Source organism: Moschus berezovskii, chromosome 13 (assembly GCF_049115385.1).
Source record: "Moschus berezovskii isolate FMDL1 chromosome 13, NW_MosBer_1.0, whole genome shotgun sequence".
Classification (NCBI taxonomy): Eukaryota; Metazoa; Chordata; class Mammalia; order Artiodactyla; family Moschidae; genus Moschus; species Moschus berezovskii.
In genome coordinates this window covers 12,248,829-12,267,377 of record NC_142472.1, presented here as the reverse complement: position 1 = coordinate 12,267,377, position 18,549 = coordinate 12,248,829, and the positions used below count along the sequence as shown (strand labels likewise).

The 18,549-nt window shown below is 39.6% G+C and overlaps 1 protein-coding gene across 1 annotated transcript in view; it reads left to right on the top strand.

The window, feature by feature from the left end:
• The first annotated feature begins 364 nt into the window (after nucleotides 1-364).
• IPO5 (importin 5) overlaps nucleotides 365-18,549 on the top strand; it is a 42,792-nt gene continuing 24,607 nt past the window's right edge. The window contains exons 1-9 of the mRNA XM_055426584.2: nucleotides 365-588; nucleotides 7,049-7,129; nucleotides 9,446-9,638; nucleotides 11,433-11,535; nucleotides 12,623-12,719; nucleotides 12,939-13,043; nucleotides 15,509-15,631; nucleotides 15,715-15,835; nucleotides 17,612-17,699. Coding sequence (XP_055282559.1) covers nucleotides 499-588; nucleotides 7,049-7,129; nucleotides 9,446-9,638; nucleotides 11,433-11,535; nucleotides 12,623-12,719; nucleotides 12,939-13,043; nucleotides 15,509-15,631; nucleotides 15,715-15,835; nucleotides 17,612-17,699 — 1,001 coding nt within the window. The 5' untranslated portion in view covers nucleotides 365-498. The remainder of the gene's footprint in view (nucleotides 589-7,048; nucleotides 7,130-9,445; nucleotides 9,639-11,432; nucleotides 11,536-12,622; nucleotides 12,720-12,938; nucleotides 13,044-15,508; nucleotides 15,632-15,714; nucleotides 15,836-17,611; nucleotides 17,700-18,549) is intronic.

Below are 18,549 nucleotides of genomic sequence, written 5' to 3'. Positions count from 1 at the left end.
GGCCCCTCCTCCCCAGGCGGGTCTCACGTCCCCTGGCAGCCCAGCAGGCTGGCCCACCGGCTCCTCCCGCTTTCCCCTCCACACAGCCGCGACCTCAGCGGGACCGTCAAGGCCCCGCCCCCGCCCCGCCCCGCGTCCAGCCAGCCGGCCGGCCGCGCACTGCCAGTGACGACGCCGCAGGGTGCGTGGCCAATCGGCGCGGCCCCCGAGGAGGCGGCCTCGGCTCCGCCCCCGCACCCGGCGTCCAGGGCCAATGGGGCGCCGGCGCCGGCGGCCGCGGCGGGGGTGAGGGGTCACGAGGCCCCGCCCCGCCCTCCCCTTTCCCCTTTGCCCCGCCCCCCGCGCCCCGCCTCAGTCCCGCGCCGAGGCTGGAGCCGGTCCCCGCGCTGGAGCCGCCCCCGCCCCTCCCGCCGGCTCGCCCCTCCCGCCGGCCCGCCAGCGCGCCTCACGGCTCCCGTCTCCCCTCCCTCCTTCTCTCTCTCTCTCACGCCTAGCGCAATGGCGGCGGCCGCGGCGGAGCAGCAACAGTTCTACCTGCTCCTGGGAAACCTGCTCAGCCCCGACAATGTGGTCCGGAAACAGGCAGAGGTAACCGAGCGCGCCGCCCCCGACTCTCGGCGCCCCGGGCGGGCGCGCCGACCCGGCCCCCCGACACCGCCCGCCCGGGCCTCGGCGGGGCCGCCGCGGTGGTGGCGGCGCAGGCCGGGCCGGGCCGGGCGGGCGGGCGGCGGCCGCGCAGCCCACGTGTGAGGCGGCCCGCGGCTCCCTGCGGCGCCCCGGGGCCCTTCCGGCCCTCGCAGCCGCGGCGCCCGGCGCCACTTCCCTCCCCGCCGGCGCTCGCACACACGTGCGGCCGCCGCTGACACGCTGCCCCCGCCCCGATGGGGCAGCCGGGCGGCGGGGAGGGACGTGGGGTGTGGGGCGGGCCCCTCGGCTCCCCTCGCCCCTTTCCCGCTCTTCTCCGGCTGGGAGCCTCCCCGCCCTGCCAGCTGCGGTCTCCACCCTGCCCAAGCCCTTTGGTCCCCCGCAAGCCCCGGCTGCTCCCTGATCACCCCTGCTTTTCTTCTCCTGCGCCTCAACTCCTCGCACCACCTTCCCCGACCCCTCCTACTGAATAGTGTGCCTTGTGTTCTTTCCACCTATTTTCATTTCGTCCTCTTTCTCAGTGGAGTTCCTAATATCAGAAGCCGGATTTCCATTCCTCTCCCGCCCCGCCCCGACCCACCCCACACAAGTTTTTGCGAAGTTACCTTTAGGATTTCTTTCTAAGCAGCTTGCACCTTACTTTGCTCATCCTTCAGATCAATTTTCTTTGGTCTCTAGAGACTAATGGGATATCCTCGGACTTCCGCTGTCTATCTGGGCCAGTGCCACATGTTTGAGGCTTTTTTAATTTCACCCAATCTAACCTGAATTTCTCTTTTTTTTAACCACCTTATTGGCTCCTGACCTCCAAAATGTGGAGCTGTGGATAAAGTTTCAAGAGACAGTATTTGAAATGTATCTGCAAGTTCATTTATCAGGTAGCGGTAAGGCACAGTTGCTTCTGTAGAAGACTGTTGTTCGAGTGTGTTGAGATGCGATTTGAGACACGTCAAGGGAACGGCAGAAACTTTCCAGTTTCTGTGAAGTGCATTATCAGATCTATCCTCAGACTTGATTACATATGGAGTTCTTTGTCACCACGTGATTGAAAATTTTTATAAGATTTAGTGAAGGAAAAGAAAAAGATTCAATGAGGGATGTTCAGCCAGATATTCTTATAGAGCAAACATTTATTTTTACATAGCTAATGAAATCCTTTTCAGGACTCAGGAGATATTATAGTTGTTTTTAAAATCACAGCATCACTCCTACTTTAAAAAGATAGAGGATCTGCTGGTTACACTTAGTGGTTTTATGATTCGTGAGGTAAATACTCTGGAAGATCAGTGCTGTGTGAAAAGCACTTTAAACTATGATTAACTTTATCCTAATGACTGTCGATTCATTTATTATACACATAATACATACTCAGGGTAAAAAATTCAAATTGCAAATAGTTTTTTATCCCATTCCCCAAAAGTAACCACTTTTAAGCAGTGTATGCATCTTCCTTGCAAAATACCTTTCCTTGTATATATGTATACATTTATTTTCACACGAATGGGTTTATAATATGCATCCTGTTGCCCAACTTGGAATTTTTTACTCAGTATATTTCACATTGCCCTATTAGACGGTTTTGTTTTGTTTTTTAAAACAGCTATGGATGCCTTTACTCAACCAACCTCCTATGAATGAACATTGAAGTTTCCAGTGTCCTGCTGGTAAAAACAGTGCTATACATAGGAGTACGCGTATACTATCTTAGACTTTTGCCAGGTTTATTTGTATAATACTTAAAAGTTGTCTTTTCCTCAGAAGTGATATGCATTTGTTACTTGCATCAGTTTGCACTGATACCAGTGGGATGTGATGAGCCTATAAAAACGTTTTAATGCTGTCTGCTAACTCTAGAGGTAATTTTTCACCAAAATAAGTTCTTAATCCCAACCCATAATAGAAATTTCGATGTGTTGCAAAGCAGAACAGCATTGTAATTAGTAAGCTAGTTTAATTCTCCCTCTTCCCTCCAGTTGCTTAAGTCTCTATTGTCAAGCCTAGTGGGGAATCTCTCTTCTATTGAACTAAATACCAATGTCTGGTTCAGCTTGAATTCCAATTGGTGCCTGTTGTAAATCTTTTATCTCTCCCATCACTTTGGGGATAGTTAGCAGCATTCAGCACATTTTCTCATCAAGAACAATTGAAAATTGTACTGTTAGGCTCTCAGTCTCTTTATTCTTAGTGAAAACATTCAGATACTATATTTTTCCTTTCATTATCAATGCTGGGACTATGTTAACATGTAAAATAAGTACTATAATACATAATTTTCTTAATTTGACAGAAAAGGTAAATGTTTGGAGGAAGCTCCCTGGCACCATATAATATAGCACTAAACTCGTCTGTAGATAGAGCTCCTTAGGAAAGCAAAATATTTGAAACAGAAGTGGCTGCATGAAATGATACCTTAATACCACCTTCTTCTCTTTTTTGCCTTACAAAATGAACCTTTTATAACTAATCAAACTAAATAAAATTGAATATTACAATTTGTTGTAATGTAACCTGGAAGCCATTGGGCTTCCCCGGTGGTTTAACAGGTAAAGAATCTACCTGCAGTGCAGGAGACACCAGTTTGATCCCTATGTGGGGAAGATCCCCTGGATAAAGAAATGGCAACCCACTCCAGTATTCTAGCCTGAAAAATTCCATGGACAAAGGAGCCTGGCAAGCTATAATCCATGGGATCGCAAAGTCGGACATTACTGAAGCGACTGAGCACACACACACACACCGCAGCAAATACAGAATTTTTTCTTAACTAAAGGATTGGAAGGGCTCAGTAAGTATTTGTGTAATTTACTCAGTCAAAATAAAAATACTTAGTTGACACATAAATACCAAACTGTTGACTAAGGTGACTTGTTTTGACTTCAGGTATGAAGTCAAGTACATTTAAAAACTCATTGTTATATATTGTTGAAATCATTGAATGGCTTCAGAACATTTAAAAGTTCAAGCTTTTTACTTTGTACAAAGCATTTGGTAGGCTTTATTTCTATTAAATCTTAAAGGATTTTTCTCTTTAGCTTTACAAAACAATGTTTCTGGTATTTGAAGAAATGATTTAAATGCCCCTGCTGCCGCTGCCACTGCTGCTGCTGCTGCTAAATCGCTTCAGTTGTGTCCGACTGTGCGACCGCATAGACGGCAGCCCCACCAGGCTCCCCCGTCCCTGGGATTCTCCAGGCAAGAACACTGGAGTGGGTTGCCATTTCCTTCTCCAGTGCGTGAAAGTGAAGACACTCAGTCGTGTCCGACCCATAGCGACCCCATGGACTGTAGCCCACCAGCCTCCTCCGTCCATGGGATTCTCCAGGCAAGAATACTGGAGTGGGGTGCCATTGCCTTCTTAAATGCCCCTAAGTCCCAAAATTCAGCAATTAACAGAATAAGTTGAATGTCCATGGCATTCCTGACTGGACATTTTTCTGTGATATAAACTTGAGTATTTCACTAATCATTTATGCATGGATTTTATATGTTCAGTTGTTTCCAGTGACTTCTATTCTTCATTGATTCTAGTACGACACTAGATATTGATGAGATATGAAGGAGGACAACGTATTAAAAATTTTACCTGAACCAGAGTGTTCATTAGATAAAAGTTGTTTGTCCTCTCTTTACATTTCCGTATACAAAGTAAGTGAAAGTATTAGTTGCTCAGTTGTGTCTGACTCTTTACGACCCCATGGACTGTAGCCCACCAGTCTCATCTGTTCATGGGATTTCCCAGGGAAGAATTACTGGAGTGGGTTGCCATTGCCTTCTCCAGGGGATCTTCCTGACCCAGGAATTGAACCCAGGTCTCCCACATTGCAGGTAGATTCTTTACTATCTGAGCCCACCAGGGAAGCCCATATACAATGTAGGCTTGCCATAAATATGTATGGAATGAGTGAGATGAGTGCATATTAGCATTTCTCCTTTGGGAGGGTTAGATGAGGTCTGCTTTACATTGTGTGATTGTTTTTGATGGTATCAAATGAAATTGAACTTTTATTACGGTGACACTGCTCACATTTCATTGAACCTGCCTGGGCTAGTGCTAGGAATATTCTTAGAAAAATTCCTTGTATTTGCTGTACTCTAACCTGCTCGGTGCTGGGAATACAACCAAAAAGTGATACCATTTCTGTCTTTGTGGAACTCTGTCTACTTAGGCAAAGAAAAAAAGTCTTTTGACTTCACGGCTGTGTTCTTGCTGCCAAACTATCCTGACAGTGTTGTGGTATAAATGTAATATTAGGTCTGGATTGCCACACTGAAACATATCAAATGGGGAGAACCCTCTTTCAGGAGTCAGGGGTCACACTAAACTCTCATCTAGTTGACTTTTAATTTGTTATGGAATAGAGTTTAATAAGTTTTCTGAGCATGGTATCTTAATGAAGAATATTTTTTCCCCAGAACTTGAAAAGTTAAATGTTTATAGCGTCTACAGGGCGACAGGGGCTAAGCTAGTGCAAGGAACAGAAAGACATTTTTATTGTACTGTGAGAGAATTTGTTTAAATGAAAATACCTTTACATGAGTTACCTCATTTCTGGATAAATTCAGACCCTCTACTCAGCTGTGATGCTTTTGGTCAGCAGTGTTCTGTTCCTACGTGTTTATGTACTAGAGAGGAACTTGAGGTTATCAGAAGATTTTGTATTGTCTTTTCCTCAAAATGTGCTCTTCCCCAGATTCAGATATGTTTGAGACGTTTGAAAACTAAATTGCACTGGTTGTTTAGGACAGTCGGGCTCCAGAGATGAAACCCAGAGAGAGCATTCAGTGTTGGGGAGATTCGAGGTATGGTTAGCCTCAGAAGACCAGAGTTCTTTCCACTATTTATTGTCTGTGATATTGAGCCAGTTGTTTAACTTCTGGGCCTTTATTTCCTTATCTGTCAATATCCCAGGGTACCACAGAGCACTAGACAAACGGGAGATATGGACTCAGAAGTCGTTTTCCTTTCCTTGTCTTCGTCACTTCTGACTAGAAAGAAACTAGGTAAATTATAGGGCACAGTAGCTGTTAGAGTGCAGGTCAGCTCTTTGAATTTAGACTGCTGAGAAATTAATGTGTTATTGACATGTTATCCCCTTAAAGTGGATAGATGAGAATAGAATATTTACTAAGAGACTTCTTGGGGAAGACAATTCCAAGTGTACTTAAAAGAATGATTTCTTTCCCACATTATTTGCATGCACATGAATCTGTTTGTTGTTCAGTCACTAAGTCATGTCCAACTCTATGCAACCCCATGAATTGCAGCCCTCCAGGCTTCTCTGTCCATGGGGATTTCCCAGCAAGAATACTGGAGTGGGTTGCCATTCATTTCCTTCTCTAGGGGATCTTCCCAACCCACGGATTGAACCTGCATCTCCCACATTAGCAGGTGAATTCTTTACCACTGAGCCACCAGGGAAGTCCACATGAATCTATACCTCTCTTCAGTTCACTTTTGTAAACATCATATACTTAGGTCTTATATTTTGATCCACTCTTAACAATCTACCTTTTACTTGGTGTCAGGTTTGGTTTTGTTTTGAACTGTTCTAACAGTTCACTCTCATTATTTATGTTATTAATGGAAAAAGGAAGAAGTGTCCTGAGTTACAAAACCTAGATTTCTAGATCTATTAAAGTGATATTAAAGAAATGATACTAAGTTTTCTGGCCAACTCTCTCCTGACTTTTTATTTATGTATATAAAATGATTCCAGTATAATCCTTGCTTGAAAGAAAATGTGGCATAAAGAATTTGAATACTTGCCCTTTCTCTGACTTGCTTTATCTGAACTTATTTCTCTGGTGGTTATAAGTAGTAACTTGAACCAGTTCTACATCATCTGATCAAAACACTGTTGATAAAATAGGCAGTTTTCCATGATGGAGGAGGATATTGAGTGAGCACTTAACTTTGCAGCATGGTAGCCCAAGTCACATTGATCAAGTTTTTGGTTCTCTTAGGCCTTGAGTTTTTGTTTTCTTTTGTTTTTTCCTTTTAATTTATTTATTTTAATTGGAGGCTAATTACTTTACAGTGTTGTAGTGGTTTTTTGCCATACATTGACATGAATCAGCCATGGTTGTACATGTGACCCCATCCTGAACCCCCCTCCCAGGCCTTGAGTTTTATTAATCAGAGGACCCTAAGATCCTATACATCTGAAAAATCTATTTAAGAAGTGTGGAAAGGATCTTAATTAAGTCATTTATTTGATATTTTCCCTTTCCTGGCCTATCTGAAGTATGTTCTGTCACAGGAGAAAACTTCTACCAGACCTAGATTGGTGGACTCATCATGCATGAATCTTTCCTGCTCTTCTTGTCATTTCCTTTCACTGGTATACTTGTGAAGTTTTCTAACATGCTATTCTAGTCTTTAATGTTTTTCTCTTTCATGTAGGAAACTTATGAGAATATCCCAGGCCAGTCGAAGATCACATTCCTTTTACAAGCCATCAGAAATACAGCAGCTGCTGAGGAGGTACTTCTTTAATACCTGAGAAATGTGACTTTTTTTTTTTTACAAACAAGTTGGGTATCAGATGGTGGTCAGAGTGCGAACTCTTGTTTACTGCATAGACATTACCAGAACTCTGAACTTAATTCATTGCGAAAAGCCACTTGGAATGATAATTTTTTTAAATACTCTGTTTTGAGAGTGAGAATTTCTTTTTCTCCCGTGTAAGATGGTGCATCTTGAATGTTTTTGAATTAATGGTTCTTAAATAGTTACATAGAAATTATTAAATTTAAATGATTTTTTTAATAGCTATAAAAATTTTTCTCCCTAGGAACTGTTCATTCTAAAGGAGAAAATTGAGTTCAGTGTTCTAATGTGTTGCCAAATGAAAAAATACTTTTTGTCTTTGGAGTTTTTATGCTTAAGCTATCTCTGGATGTGAAGAATTTGTGCTACAGATGCATAAGAACAAGGACACACTTTGTTAGAATCCTTTAAAAAAAATGTAGCAGATTACCCAGCTTCTTACTAAATTCAGATTTATAGTTTGTTACTACTCTTCTATTCGTAGCAGCCAACATTATCTTCTCAATATCCTTGTATATAATGAATGTTCATTGAATAGCCTCCCTCATGGAAAAGGCATCAAAATACCCAAGTCTAGAAAACTTACTCCAAGTAAGAAACATTGCATTAGAACTTTGTAAAGTGATACTTTATTGCTAGCGGTCACATTAGATGTAAAATGCTTCTGTTAACACATGATGGAAATGAAGTCACACGCATCTTCTTATCGTGTTACACCTGTCTTCTAGTAGGTCAGTTTAAGCTGGCAATTTAGTGCTTTCCAGTAACACTTATGAAACACTAAATGTGTCTCAGTTTTTTAAAACAGGTGATAAAAGACACTTCTTCACCTTTGTAACATACGGTTTTTCTTTAATTCAAAATAAATATCAGATGAGAGGAACAAACATAGAAGTAACTTAAATCCCTAAAATAGTTGGCTGTTTTAATTCTTGAAGATCGATGCAGGTTAGCTGCGAAACGTTTTCAAGCCAAGAATAATGTGAAAATTATTGAATTTTATCTTTAAAAACCTATATTGAACCCTCTTTAGATCGTACTTTGATTTATGAACTAGCCTCAGAACCTTAGTAAGTCAGTGTATGTGTGAGAAGAATTGCACTAGTTTTAACCATTGTTTAACCTCTGAGGGGCTTCCCTGGTAGCTCAGACGGTAAAGAATCCTCCTGCGGTACAGGAGAAGTGGGTTTGATCCCTGGGTTGAGAAGATCCCCTGACAAAGGGAATGGCTACCCACTCCAATATTCTTGCCTGGACAATCCCCATGGACAGAGGAGCCTGGCGGGCTACAGTCCATGGGGTCACAAAGAGTTGGACATGACTGAGCAACTAAGCACTGCATAGCAACCTCTCTGAATCCTTTGTAGAGCATAAATTAAATTTTGCTTTCTGCCAGAAGTGATTCAAGTAAGATTCAGATAATGGAAAAAGTGGCAAATTTTATTTTTATGGCTTCTTTTTGTTGTCGCAATATCAAAATAGTTACAGTGATCATGAATACCTACAGTCCAGAAAAAAAGAACATGAAAAATTCAGTTCAATATTTTCAGTGGTTTATTGACTTATTATGGTAAAATTTTAAAATAGCATTTGTTTCAGCTTTCTTTTAATAATCTGAAGGACTATTATGTAGGAAATGCCAAATTTAAATACATTTTACAGATTTGAAAATAGTAATACACATGCTGGGATTAGTTAGTACTTTTTAGGTGTGGGGAACTTGTAATATTTATTTGCATGAATGAAATGTAAAGACAAATGGATTTGATAGCATTTAATCTAAGAGGCTAATGAAAGGCTAATAATATAGTAAAATAGGCCAGGCTGGGAGCATAAGATTAAATAGGAAAGGTACTTTATATACTGAAATGAGAGTCAAATAGAGACATAAGAAAAGACTTATTATAGGGTTTTTGACTTATATAAGATTTGCTTTTCTCCAAAGAGAATATTAAAAATAGAAATTAAAGACAGGTTCATCGTTACCAAGATTCAGGGTATATTATGCTCAGGACTTTTCCTCAGCTATAAACAAATAGCTTTTGTGTGTCATTTTCTGTACAAAAGACTAATGTGATTAGAAAGATTTTTATATTTTTTATGTATTTTACCTTTTTTTAAACAAAATGCTTTTTAAATGAACTGTAAAAATAGAATAGTGAAATATATCAATGGCAGAGTGAATGTAGTTTGTTGGAAATTTTTTCTCCAGTAAGACACCAGGTCATTAACAATGTTATCTATTTATAGGCTAGACAAATGGCTGCCGTTCTCCTAAGACGTCTTTTGTCCTCTGCATTTGATGAAGTCTATCCCACTCTTCCCACTGATATTCAGACTGCCATCAAGAGTGAGCTACTGATGATTATTCAAATGGAAACACAGTCTAGCATGAGGAAAAAAATTTGTGATATTGCTGCTGAACTGGCCAGGAATTTAATAGGTGTGTATGCAAATACAGTTATCATTATGTTACAGAAGAAAGTGAGTACATTTTTTTTTTTAAGTGGAATCTTAGAGGACAAGTCACAAGTACTTGAGTGTCATTTATTCTGTTCGAAATGAGAGTGATTATGGTTTTTGCATTTAAAGCTAAACATTACAGATGTTGTGAAATGCGCATATAATTCTTGCTTCTTGATCTTCAAAACCATTTCTCTGTAGAGAAATAATTTTCTAGTGTACTTACAATTTTCAGTTTTATCTTCCCCTTAATCTGTAGTTTTGAAAGCATAGTCTAACTTACAAACCTGCCAATAGAAGTAGAAATCTTGGACTCCAGGTGATTTTGTGCTATTATATTTGTGTTTATAAATTAAGCACATGTGCTTATTATACTACTATAGTTTGTTATTCAGTACCACAAATATTTTTAGAAGTTTAGTTAAAACATTTGAAAATACATTTTATCAGCAGCCAGAACTTTTTTTGGTCACACTTAAAATATTAGTAGTATAAGTGGATATGCTATTACTTTTTTTTGGACAGAATCATGATAAACTCCATTCACTTAGGTGGTATTTTTTAAAGGTTGAAAAGAATAATTCACTAAGATAAGGCTAACTTGGGGAATATTTTTAGTTGTGCTTAGTAAATTATGACATAACTTTTTAAATCTCCTTTCCTGGTGGCTCAGTGGTAAAGAATCTGCCTGCAATGCAGGAGATGCAGATTTGATCCCTGGGTCAGATCAGAAAGATCCCCTAGAGAAGGAAATGGTAACCCACTCCAGTATTCTTGCTTGGGAAATTCCATGGGCAGAGCAGCCTGGCGGGCTACGGTACATAAGGTCACAAAGGAGTCAGAGACGCCTAAGCAACTAAACCACAGCCACTAGTAACACATATGTTCAACTTACTGATACAACCAGTTCTTAAAAATTAATAGGAAATGTGTTAAGTTTTTAAGTAAGTTCTAAACCCACAGAAACTTGAATTTTTAAGTAACTTGGGAAGTTCTGTTTTCACGTTTTTTGAAGTTTGCAGATGAAATTTTTATAGGTTACATCACTCCTGACTCAAAATCACTTAATAATGGAAAAAGTGTTCTCTCCATTAGTTTTTTTGTCATCCCACTTCTCCTTTCAGAGAAGTTCAGCAAACATGGGGGCAGTTTTATAAAAGAAAAAATGCGTAACTTGTCTATATCCTCTGTAACTCCTAAGTTCTTTGTGACAGTAAAACCAACAAGTCTTAACTGGTTCGGTAGATTTTTGTGGTTCATTTTTATCGCAAGGTATCACAAAAATCTGTGTTTTAAAATCTTGTTTAAAATGTCAACATTGACAACATCCTGTAGCACTTAAAACTACAAAGCATGAGCAGTGCTCTGGGATTCCCATTCTGCAGTTTGTAAGTAATAAGTATTTTGGTTTCAAGACTTGTTATCAGATATTAACTTGGCCTACTTTTTAGCCTCTTTACTGGCAATAATATATGTGAAAGATTCAACTAGTCACATAGTCAAAGTGTGCTTTATTTTCTCCAAATACCCCTCCTGAGAAATAACCACCACTAATACCTGTGCTTCTGTAACCCAGATTTACACAATTGTTTTTTACTAGATTATAATGCCATTTTATGGTTGAAGGACTTGATTTCATTAAAACTTTTGTTAAACCAGAGCAAGTGACACTTTCTATAGCCACATATTTTGAATGAGGCTTATGAAATGAATTCACCATCAATATTTTGAAGTTTAATTTACACACCTTATGCCTGGATTTCTTTCCTTTTAGATGAGGATGGCAACAACCAATGGCCTGAAGGTTTGAAGTTCCTTTTTGACTCCGTCAGCTCTCAAAACATGGGACTGCGGGAAGCTGCCCTTCATATTTTCTGGTATATATATTGGTCTCATATGTTTGGAAAAATTTAATGAGTGCCCGAAGTGCATTTTAATTGATTGTTTTACTCTAGTTTAACTTTTTAGCCTTAAAGAATGCCTCTAGATAACCTTTGTAATTTTGTTGGAAGCAAAATTGGAAAGAACAGAGCTTTTCATTTTATATCATGAATCTTTTTTTATACAAGGAGTCTCTGCAATTTTTATTCCTTTCCTTTGTCCTTTATGATTCTGAAAAAATTTCTGGGACAGTTTCTTCTTCAGGAGATTAACAGTACCAACTGTAACTTTTAGAAAGCCATTCTAATATTGGCATCTGAAAGAAAATGGTGGTGAACCCCCACTGTCTTCTGGGTCTTCTGTGACCAAGCTTTATAAAAAAATGTATTGTTTTAAATTACCTCATTTATAAGCAAATGATCTAAGTTTAGAATTAAATGATTGTCTGCATTTAAAAAGTTTGGCCTACTGTACAGTTCTACTGTGTTTAAAATAATAATATATAATTGAATTTGTAACTTACCAAGATCATATACTTTTTTTTTTTTTTTAACGAGATCTACCTTGAACCTCCAAAGAAGGGTCAATATCACACCATTTTTTAGTTTAGTTGTCAAGTGTATCTTGTTTCTATCAAAGGTGCAAACTGGAGAATTAATAAAGGTATTCAGTTTAATTATTTACCAAATTTAAAATTGAGCAGAATGTGGACTGCCTGGATACCAAGGCTGGGAGCAGCTTGTGAGCGTGGTTAGTACAGTTGCCCCTGAACCCCAGTGCTTGCTCTTGTCCCGTCCTGCACTCCAGACCGGCTTCCCGCTGAGACAGAGCAGTGAGGGTAAAGCAGAGACCCGGGCAGGTGTGCGCGAGAGTCCCCTCTTCTCCTAGTCTTACCTCCTCTGCTGCATTTGTTTCTGTTCACCCGAGCCCAGAGTAGAAGTGGAGGTCAGGTAGGCGATGTTCAGCCTTAGGGATTAATGTAAACTATTGAGACATGTAAGTAAACATAGAATTAGATGTTCTAACTGACACCTTACTAAGATATAACATAGTTTTTAAAGGATGTTTTCTTACTTTTTTCAGGAACTTCCCAGGAATTTTTGGGAATCAGCAGCAGCACTATTTAGACGTCATCAAACGGATGTTAGTTCAGTGCATGCAAGATCAGGAGCATCCGTCGGTGAGTAGTTTCCATTCCATTAATGTTAACACATAATTTAATATAGCATCTAAGTTGTGAAAGAAATCTACGTGTTTGGAGATTGTCTTGGCTCTTATACTTGAAAATATAAATACTAGTTTTACTGATAAAGAAAATTTCATCTTGTGGAAGAAAACTTGAATTTGCACATCTATCAAAAATGTCTCATGTTTGCCTTTTGTCCTGTCTTCATTTTAGATCCGAACATTATCTGCTAGAGCTACCGCTGCGTTTATACTTGCCAACGAGCATAATGTTGCTCTGTTCAAGCATTTTGCAGACTTGCTACCCGGTTTCTTACAGGTAAGAAAATAGTTCAGGTGATAATTATATCCGTAACTAGTTTTCTGTTGCTTGAATTCTCATCAGAGTTCTGTATTGCATTTGTAGCTCAGTCGGTAAAGAATCTGCCTGCAGTGCAGAAAACCCGGGTTCGATCCCTGGGTGGGGAAGATGCCCTGGAGAAGGAAATGGCAACCCACTCCAGTATCTTTGCCTGGAAAATCTCATGGACAGAGGAGCCTGGTGGGCTGCAGTCCATGGGGGTCGCAAAGAGTCGGGCACGACTGAGCAACTGACATTTAACATTCATTAAATATTTATTGCCTGCTGTGTGTGCCAGCTAAGGATACAGCAGTGAACAAAACACGCACGTCTCTTAATATTTTTTGCCTTTGATATATACCTTGGCTCTCTTCGTTTCAAATTTTTTCTTTAAGGCAAATGATAATAAGCAACATATGCTTATATATAATCACAGTAGGTTATTTCTATTAGAACAACCAAATAAGGTATGAAATGCCCGTCTTACAGAAGGAGAAGCTAAGGAAGGGATAAGAAACTTGCACAAGGTCACAGTGTTTTGTGGTGCATGGAGGAGTTGTGCATAGTTGAAACCCAGAGTGGACCATAGTCTTTACCGTTAAATACAGGGCTTGTGACAGTATCACAAAGTAATTTTATAGTTGAGCATTATTGAAATCCAAGGATAAGTTATTATTTTAAGGACATCTGCCCCAATGAGAAAGTAAAATAAACTTGGGGAAGTTAGAGTAATTGGTCTGAACCTTGTCAGACTTCAAACCTCCTTTTATAACAAGTATTTTATAATTTTCCATATACTCTCTTAAAATGAAATGCATGGTAACAGCTCATGTACGCACATAAGTTTTTAAAATATCAATGTATGGTTGTAAGTGGATACAAAGGAAAAAGAGAAAGTAGTGTCTAGTAAAATGACATGCTTTTCCACATACAAGTGCTCGGGCCTGACCCAACGAAGACAGGAGACTAGGTGATTTCCACACGGTCTGTGCGAATGCAGTAGCTAAAATTATAGACTGATACAGAGATATTCTTGGCAATTTGAACACCATGATTTCTGTTACTGTTGGTGTTTTGAACTGGTGATTTCCAGAAAAGGTACAGATCTGGATGAAACAGAATATGTGTTCCATTTATACAGTATCTGCATTTTAGGGAAGAAATATATCATGGTACACTAAAACCAGGCAAAAAGGAATTTGTGAGTTAGGGTCTAGGTTGAGACCATTATAAATGAGTTTTTTATATATGTGTTTGACATAATCATGTAAAGATGCATGATAAGAAGGTCAAATGAATTCCTCATAAGCGTTTGTGTCACAGGTGTGGGACATCTAGTACCCCAGCCTTTCCATGTCCTCAATCTTGTGACAACCAAAAAAACATCTCCTGAGAGAGATAGTGCCCTGTTGATGGCCGGTTAGAGAGGGTTTAGGGAAACTGAAAGTTAAAAGTTCATATGTGATGGAGTTACTGCCAGGACTTAGTAGAAACTTTTCCCCGTGATATTAAGCTGAAAAGATAGTTTGCTGCTGCTGCTGCTGCTGCTGAGTCACTTCAGTCGTGTCCGACTCTGTGTGACCCCATAGACGGAAGCCCACCAGGCTCCCCCGCCCCTGGGATTCTCCAGGCAAGAACACTGGAGTGGGTTGCCATTTCCTTCTCCAATGTGTGAAAGTGAAAAGTGAAAGTGAAGTCGCTCAGTCGTGTCCGACCCTTAGCAACCCCACGGACTGCAGCCTACCAGGCTCCTCCATCCATGGGATTTTCTAGGCAATAGTACTGGAGTGGCTTGCCATTGCCTTCTCCGGAAAAGATAGTTTAGTCAGTGACAAAACATTAGCTGATGAAACATTCTATTGTTTTATATTACCAACACATCTTGACTTACTATTTAATTTTATATTTTTCTTGTCTGAATTTAGAGTAAGTTAAAATATTAGCCAGAACTTCTAGGAGTTATGACTGTAATTTAGGCAAAGGTAGATACAGAATGTTACATTAAAATTCCACAGTGACTGAACTTGTCATTAAAGAGAAATACAGTAATATTGGACACTTTAAATATAGGATCTAGTATTTACTGTCTGTATGAATATTGGAAGGACAGAGAAAAGGAGATTCCTTCTGGTTATGAAAATACTTCCTTGCCGGTCTTAAGTTTTGTTGTTATGGTTATTGGAGATTGACTGGTTTTAATTTTGACTTAGGTTTAAATCTTTATATTATACGTTTCTAGTTAACATTAGACTAGAGGAAAATGTGTACGTAGTTGTAGGTAGAACATCTGCATAATGTTGATTGCAAAGTTATTTAGTGAAAAACAGTACGCTAGTGTTTCTCTGCTGTCCTTGCCTCTTGATATTCTGGCTAATGAGGCATCATAAAGTGACTGTTGAACACAGACTTTTTTTTTTTTTTTTAATCTGTTTCATGTATTCTAGGCTGTAAATGACTCCTGCTACCAGAATGATGATTCAGTCCTAAAATCCCTGGTTGAGATTGCAGACACGGTTCCAAAGTATTTACGTCCTCATTTGGAAGCCACTTTACAGCTGAGTCTAAAGGTAAATTAAATACTGCAGTGAATGTTGTTTCTTGTTTTCAATGAATCAACTACTAAATGTGTACAAATATATCTTCTTTGTAGTTGTGTGGAGACACTGGCCTCAATAACATGCAGCGCCAGCTTGCCCTGGAAGTAATCGTGACCCTCTCTGAGACTGCAGCTGCTATGTTAAGAAAACATACCAATATTGTTGCACAGACAAGTAAGTCAAAAGTCTAAATAGTTTGTGTTAAGGCGGCAAAATTATCGGATAGGTTTGCTGAGAGTTGTGCAAGAGCACAGATTTATTGGAAGAGTAAACTTCCTTTCAAACTCAGGTGAATCCATGAAAATGCACCAATACATTCTTAACTGCATAAGCCCGATGTGATGGCCATGCTCCAGCACCCTGAAACCTCAGCATAGCAAGCATAGTTTGTCATACTTGGAAATAAACCAAAAGATGTGTAAGACCTCTGGGGAAAATTGGGTGACACATTGAAAGACTAATAAGAGAACCCAGTGTCAATAGCCTTCAAATTAACCTAAAAGTTCAGTATAATTTCAGCCAAAAATTATAATAGAATTGGTCATGATAAGAGAGAGTCTAATGTAGGGCCTGGAGTAGCCAAGACAATTTGGATGACTGAAGTGCAGGTCTTGCCTATCAGCCATGAAGATTCAGTTTGTTGATGGTGCAGCTATAGACAGATGAATCAGATGGTACAAAATGGCCCGGGAGCAGATCCACTCACGTGGAAACAAACTGAACTTTGATAATTCATCAGAGATAGTTGGCACGACTGGTTGTTTCTAGGGAAAAACATATTCGAACCTCAATTTTTGGTTGATTAGACGTGAATAATACAGGTACATTTTACACATAAAGCTTAATAGTAGAAAGTGATTTTTTTGACAGAGTCAAAACCATAAGTGCTGAACATTGCTGAATTTGTACTAAAACAATTTTTTAACCAACCAAATACACCGTAAGTGAGATCAAAAGATAAGCCAGACTGGAAGAAAGTAGTTGAATGCACACATCGACAAAGTTTTGGTGTGCGGAAGACAGTGGTTGGAAACAGGAAATTCACAAAAGATGGAGCTGTTGAACACTGCTCAGTCTCAATACACAAGTGTATTTAATTGTTGAGTACCAGTTGTCAAAGTTTGACTGTGTCAAGTGTTGGTTGATGAAGGGTGTGGAGCAGAGAGGACTCACAGGAGCACTTCACACCTGTGATGTAAGATCGGCCTCCTTTTGAGCTTCCCATAGGAATTACATTTATGGTGCTACTATGGAGAGCATTTGAGTGGGTTCTAGTAAAAAAGATACTTGTAACAGTTTCAAGTACAGAAAGAGAGAGGAAAGATTGATTTGTGCAGGGTTGTATAGCCCGGTTGTACAGACTGGGTTTAATATGTGTTCTCTTCCTTTTCCCAATGCCCTGAACTCACTCTTGTCAAGGAGATGTGTGTATCTCATCAAAGCACATTTTATAATGTCCACTGACAGGTTGATGTGTTTATGTAATGGAATGCTGTCAAGTAATTCAAGTGAAATCCATGTGTCTTGAGAAAAAAGCAAGTTGCCAAAGGGTACCATTTATTATATAAAAATAAAACCTTTGAATAGTACTATATGTTATACATAGATAGAGAAAACTGTAGTTCAAGTGTAAAAAGGAAAAAAAAGTTTAGTAATGAGAAACATTGATTTTATTACGGTCTTCTGATGAGGGAGGAAGAAAACGTAACAGGACTTGGAAATTTTGACTTTTCTCCTTAATGTTTACTTCTTAAAAAAGAACAAAATCTAAAGCCAGGGAGATGAAAAAAGGTGAAAATAGAACAAGCCACATGTGGGGAGCACAGGCAAATAAGTTTTTTGTTTTAGAGAGTAGGTCCTTTGTGTTTTCCTTCTTTAAAATTCTTGCTGGTGACATTGACAAAATCAAAGCATCATGGTCTTTGGGTATGAAGTAGTTCTTTTCTTTAGTTCCGCAGATGTTAGCCATGATGGTTGACCTTGAAGAGGATGAGGACTGGGCAAATGCGGATGAACTGGAAGACGATGACTTTGATAGGTAATCATACACCGAACACTGTATGAAGGTTCCCTGATGGGACAGAGCAAGGCCAGGTCGCGGTGAGAGCTTAGCGTTACAAGGTCTGTCTCTTCCCTGCATGGTGGTCTATAAATGTGAGGTTAAGCTTTTAAATTGGAAACGTGGGGCATTTAGGCTTTCTCCATTGTGTGTTTTCCTGTATCAAATTTTGTAGATATTTATTTTTAGTGAAGGTAGCTATCTTTTCTTCCCTGTCTTATTCTAAACTGTTCGTCATGTCAGGAATTTTTTAAGAGTATCTTCTGAAATATATATGAAGGAGCTCTATTGTGGTAAATACCTTTCTATGTGTGTAGACCTTAACTTAGTTGTTTCAGCAAATTCCTTGTGTTTTCCTCATGTAATCCAATTTAACTGTAGAATAGAAAAGGGGCAATGATGGTGAGATTTATGCACTGAATGACAGTAACACTGAAATTACTATTTTACTTGTTTCTAATCAGTAGGCATCCATGAATACAGATTCCTATGGAAAAGTCCCCAAAGTGTATATTCACTGTGAAATAGTGAAAATGGCCCCTTAAACAAGTATGAAACATAGCACTTCAGAGCTGCCATTTTAATTGATCCTTTCAGTGGGCCTGAAGGTTTAGTGTCATATTTTAAGTGCAGAAATGGAGAGGGAGGATTGCGTGATTTGTCCAGGGTTTATGGCCAGTTAGTAGACTGGATTTAGACCAGTTCTCTTACTCTTCCCAGGACATCAGACCCCCTAACCTCCTTTTCTTAAAAAGAACTGAAACTATTTCCCTGAAAGATTGGTAGTCAGTATAAGCTACTTTTACAGATATAATTAAAGACATTCGAC